General features: G+C 37.5%; 1 protein-coding gene across 1 annotated transcript in view; it reads right to left on the bottom strand.

Annotated features, from left to right (window-relative positions):
- Positions 1–3153: 3153 nt before the first annotated feature.
- The window catches only part of DNER (delta/notch like EGF repeat containing), a 125773-nt gene continuing 122926 nt past the window's right edge, over positions 3154–6000 (bottom strand). Inside the window, exon 13 of the mRNA XM_061452979.1 lies at positions 3154–4239. Coding sequence (XP_061308963.1) covers positions 4128–4239 — 112 coding nt within the window. The 3' untranslated portion in view covers positions 3154–4127. The remainder of the gene's footprint in view (positions 4240–6000) is intronic.

Raw genomic sequence — 6000 nt, 5'->3', positions numbered from 1 at the left:
TGCCCAGCCTGGATTGGCAGCATGCAGGGTTATTCATAGCACAGACTGCCTCAGGTCTCGTTGTAACTACTCATAGAATGAGCCCCCATAATGGGACACAAGCCTTCATCTCTGGCAGGAAACCTTGTCTCCTTCACAAGCTACCTGCACCCCTCAACAACATAATTTTTCATCATGTATCTGGAAAAAGATCAAGTGTGTTAGAGTTAGGGAGGGTCAAGAGCCAACTTCTTCCAAAGTGCAAGGTCTACTAGTGAAAGCTGGTCCTGGTGGGGGACCAAGGCTTCTTACCCAAAGGTTCAGATATGTGTCACTTCTGGAGCCCACACAGGTGGCATGCTAATTCCAAAAGTACCTCCATAGAGACAAGATGCAAAGAGAGGCCGAAGCTGGGGCAATAGCCTAATTTTTCTCAGCTAAACATAGCATTATATCTGTAGATTTTAGTGGGAATAATTTGTATGGTTTTACTCAGCATGTGTTTCCTAGTTGTTGTGCTCGACTCTTCCTTTGGGCCTTGTGTTTATCATACTGTAATTAGCCCAAACACAGGCTAGGATCACTGTCTTCATAATTTTGAGCTGAGTCCATCAGAATCCATGTAAATCATAACATTTTCCTGTTAGCACATGTATCACAACTCTGAGCTGTAACCACAAGTTTCAAACCACCCTAAGAAGCATGCAAAAATAGATCTCCATGCTGCTGGGGGGAAACCACTCAGGGATGTTCTCCTGTTTCCAGAGAGAAGAGGAAGAAAAAATAACCAAACCTGGAGTATGCCCAAGTACTGGAGGTTAATGACAAGCCCAGAGACTTGCCCCCATCTCCAGAAGGAGCTGGGGGCTGTTAACCCATTTCAGGGGGGAAAAGCACATACAGTCACCCCTTTCTGCACCCAGATGATTTACAGAACAAAAAAATGGATGTGGAGTAGATTAACAGCAGGTGGTATTTGCTATACATCTATAAATGCACCCTATATAGAACAAACTTTCTTGGGTTTGGCAAAAGGATATGGAATATCCTGTGTCCTTTGTCCATATGTCTGTATACCCTCAGAATGACATGATCTGGCATATAAAGACAGCAGTCAACTTGTTCTAGCTGCTTCAGAGCTGGGCTAAAAACTCAGGGTGGATTTGGTCTCCCCAGATCTGAAGGCTGCTCCATCTGCCAGTCAGTGCAGTGCCTCACAAATATCTCAGAAGCACACAGATTCAGGCATAGTGCATGCATAACATGTCACCAGAGTTCAATAAAATAAATTGAAAGAAGCAGAAGTAATTTTCAGAGCACAATTCACAGGAAGCCTAGGATGATTTACAGAAGCTAGAGGCTGCAAGCTGACAGGAAAATAGCTCCTCACAAATTACTTATCTTTCAGGTCAGTCACTTGAGAGAAATACAGGATGGTCAAGAATCAGTACCAAGGTTTGATTTGTATGCAGAAGGGCTGCTGTTCATTGCAACAACTCTTGTAAAATATGGACTATGAATATGTGTGTTCCCCAGAACAATAGAGTTGCTTGTTTCCCTACTTTGTATAAATTTCAAGTTCTTCAAAGATAAGCCAATATTTTACAGCTGAAAAATCAAAAAACCTTGCAGAATTAGTCTTTCATTTCTATCTGATTAACAGCTCTATTATAACAACACTGTATTTGCCCTTGTTCCACAGAAGTTACAAAAATGGCAGAGGGTATTGCTTGTTCTTGACCCTTCTTTCCAAGGGGTTCTTAAAACATTCCTAGAAGTCACCATAAACAAAAGTTTCCATACCTAGCGTAAAGCAGCAGCAGCAGCAAACTGTACCAAGAAAAAAGCTAGTCTGACAGCCACCACTTGCAAATGCACAACCTTTATGATAGAAAACAGTGCTTGAAGAATAAAAGAGAGGCTTTAATTTTGTTCCTTTAGGTCTCTTCCTAGTAATTATTGTTGTGGGCCAACATCATCAAAAGCTCATTGTAGCAGATACAGGATGTCAGGAAAGGTATTCTGGATTACTGAGATGCATTTGGCATTTCCATAATTCAAACACAACACAGTGTTACTAATCTGCATATCCGCCATCCAGCCATTCCAAACAGTAAGACAATCCTCTGAGCTTCCCTTTAACAGTTAACAGTTCTACTAAAATATATTTTCGTTTGCTTTCCTTTACATTTCAAAGTTGGCCCATACCTGCTGCATTTACTTAATTTTTTGTTTTTTAGTGGTGAGCTAGAATATAAGCTCACAATAAAAATTACATTTTAGCAACTCTAACAGCTTGATTTGCAATAATTTGTCTGCCTCTTTTCAGCACTAACTATGCAAGATTCAATTACTATGACTGCAACCAGAAGCTGAAATAATAACGAAGTTCAAAATTAAAAGTAACATACCAGATGTGCTTTGCTCACCCAAACAAAAGAATTAAAACCAGTGGCAGCTTTTTTATCTTTACAATTCTTAAATTACGTTTGTCTTTAGTGGCTGATCTGGGGCCTGGAGATGTCAGTGGTTGCAAGGAAAGGGAATGATTGGATTGCCTGAGACAACTGCTATCCTCATACAGAGATGATCAGAGAGCCTGGCAACATCTTTTTTTCTGTCTGGTAATGTTATTTATGTGAAATATTAAGATTTTGAATGCATTCCAAGATTTCCTAAGATTAAGAGGCCAACCAGGGCTTGGCCTTTCAGTGCTTATCAGCCTGTAACATAACAGTACTAACTGGAGGCAGTATAGCACCATGCAGCAGGATTTATAGGCAGCTACAGTGTTATTTCCCTCCATACCACGCAGCCTTGGCTTCCCTGGTAGCAGGCCTCTTTGAAACACAAAGTCAGATCAAGCCTACTCACATAAACAGGTTGCTCTGTGACAAAATGTCACTCTTGCTATAACTTAGAGCCCAGATTTGCAGTCAGATCTACTCAGAGAACAGGTTGTAGTGCATATAGCCTGGACTGCCTCTTTACTCTGGTTCTGTATTTGTCTAACTTCTGAGAGATTACCTTGATATAAAGGCCATTTTTTTCCTTTTCAAATTAATAGCTGGAATATCTTCTTTTGGCATTATTTATAGGACATTATATGCTCATGTCATTTCAAATTTATAGATAACAATGCACTTCCAAATGAAGAAAAACAAAGAAACAATCTTCACTTGATAACATTTATTCAATATTTTCTGAAATAAGCAAGAATCTTAAGAAGCCCAGAAGCCATCAATTACAGCCACAAACCCCCCATACTGATCCTAAATAAGAAGCACTATGAGAAATACACAACATTTCATGAAACAAGACTGTACATCAACAACCTTTAGGAAACAAACAGTTCAAACCATATGATTATTTTACTCACAATATAAAAAACTTTAACCTTTAAAGAAAAATATAGATTCAGTCCAATTGTAAGATCCAATCCCATGCCCACTGAAGTCAATGGAAGTTCTTTCATTGATTCCAATGTTTAAAGGATCATACCCTTACTTTGCCTCAAGAGGCACTTTAATTATTATACAAGGCCTAGCCTGAATACTATTACAAAAGTGTCAGACATCAACTGAAGAGTATGTTTCAGCAACTTTCAGGAAATAATGGAGGAATAGGGTATCTATCCATGCATGGAATAAGGCAAAAGCTAATTCATTCAGATTAGGAATAATAATTTTTACTATTTTCTTTTTCACAACACAAACATTTTAGACTTTTTTAAGTAATGGATATATTATATATCATATTATGCTTCACATTTTTCCTACCTCTACTGAGAAAGCTGGCACTGACATGTCATAAAGAACTCCTCATTAATTACTGTTTTCTGTTCTGTAACAACCACAAGAAACTCATCTGGGTTTAGCAATAGTGTCTACCAAGAAAAAAGCACACACTATCATAAGCTTATAATTCATAGAGCTCAAGGTACATTAAAATGTAGTTCATGAAGTTCACAACTTCTTTTTTAAAATATTTTTCCAAACTAAAAGCTGCAGAAAATTGGTTCTTAAATATTCTACAGAAAATTCTGAAGCATCTAATGGTTTAAATTACTTATGCTTTCTTCTTAAAAATATTTAAATTAGGTTAGTAGCCCATCCTTTTGAAAAATAATCCAAAAAAGATACACTAGATTACAAATCTTTTGTCTTAATCAGTGTAACCAGAGGTTTGTCATCTGGGCTGTAATCTTCATAAGCAATGGGGGTTGCATCATACATTGCAGGTCGGGATTTCTTGCCAAACCTGGAAACAAAAGAAAGCTTTTGGTGACAAACAGAAGTATAAATGACTTAATGATAACAACCCACTGAGTTATGGTATGCAGTTTATCAGAGAGCATAGCCAAATTTTAAATTGTATTGCAACATGCCAGTAGTACAGAGGTTTAAATATCTGAACTGTCACTTTTTAAATATATGTGTCAAATAAAATAAAAAATAAAAAATCTTCTTGCAAACAAGAAACAGATTCCATATCAAAGGCTACAGGAATTCTGCTGTGGGGTTCAGCAGTATCAGAATATGGGAAGACTGTGGAAGGCAAGAGTGAAACTGATACAGTTTCAGGAAGGCCAGAATTTTATTTTAAAGCCTGCTGTAACAGGCAATATTAAGGTCAGGTCATACATATTTACATAAAGTAAATAATGGACAGCTATGTGGTATTTGCATCTGGAAATGCAATATCTGTGCACTGAATTGAGTTAGAAGCTAGAGCAAAAATTTAAGTCTTTGCTTACCTGACATCCACTTGAAAAGCATATTTATATTATCAGCATGCTGCACTATGCAGCATCGGCAAAGTTAATGGTAGTTAGGATACTGCAATGCCATACAGTTTTAGTAAAGGTTCACAAGCAACAGAATCACATCAGCAGCATTCTCCTCCTGGGCAACCATCACTGCTAACAACCAGGCTGTATCTGCCCACACAGAGACCCCCACTGCAGCTGTATGATTGTACTGCAGTGCTGGCATACCTGGAATTTCTTTAGGTGCTTTCGCACTGCATAGACTGTCTATCACCCTTCTGATAACTTTTTAAGATACAAAAATAGTGCTAAAAGTACAATTTGAAAGTGGAAAAATTACTAAAGCATTCTTACTACAATTACAGGAGCTTTTAAATAACAAAAAGGATCACATGAAAATAAGGTAAAAAATGGTCTAAGTCTGCTTTCCTTATGAACTTGATGCAGAGAAAATATTAACACAGAAACAGAAATACTTATTTACGTAGTCATCTACTCTATGTACCATATCCCCTTCTTATGTACCATATTAAGTCTATATTAAACTTGTGCACAATGGAAGATAAGATTCAGAAAATTTAGATTTTGAGGATATTTGGACCAAACCAAAATTAGCTTGATTTTCTTCCAAGTTTCTTATGCAACTTCCTGACTCTTCCAATTTATTTCTTGGCTTTTTCAGTGATCTAGAATTGCTGACAAAATTAAAATAGCTGGAAGAATTATAATCAATATGGTGGAAATTTCATATTTCAAAATACTTCAGCTGTCAGTAAGGCCACACTAGATACATTTCCATGATAGAACGTCTGCTTTCTTCTATAGTTCTCTTTAATAAATACAGACAGGCCATGTTTGCTCATCAGCGTCATGATGGATAAACCTGGTTTCCTTTAAATGAGATAAAACTCCAATAATTGAAGGAAGGAATTAAATTATGGTATCTTACTAAATCAGAGGCAGCAATGAATTCTGAATCATCCTTATTTTCCATCACTCTCAAGGGTTTAAAGGCAATAGAGCTTTGCATAAATACAAATGACGGTGAATACTCTCAAGTGATTTAAGTAAAATTTCCTCATTTCTGACAGAGAGAGAACACATGGCTTGTTGCACACAGTGAAGCAGTACAAAATCCGTTCTCTTGTGTAGGTCAGGGTTAACATGTGGCTCTGATTAGAAAATGCTGAGAAAAGACCACAGGCACATGTGCTAGTTGTTTGTGGCCTGGTTGAGCCATCTAGCTGGTAAAC

The sequence above is a fragment of the Pezoporus flaviventris genome, unplaced genomic scaffold, assembly GCF_033815535.1.
Source record: "Pezoporus flaviventris isolate CSIRO_AGI_PZ_B2104156 unplaced genomic scaffold, CSIRO_AGI_Pfla_v1 ptg000013l, whole genome shotgun sequence".
NCBI lineage: Eukaryota > Metazoa > Chordata > Aves > Psittaciformes > Psittacidae > Pezoporus > Pezoporus flaviventris.
The sequence above is the reverse complement of the archived record's forward strand: the minus strand, read 5'-3'. Positions and strand labels throughout refer to the sequence as shown.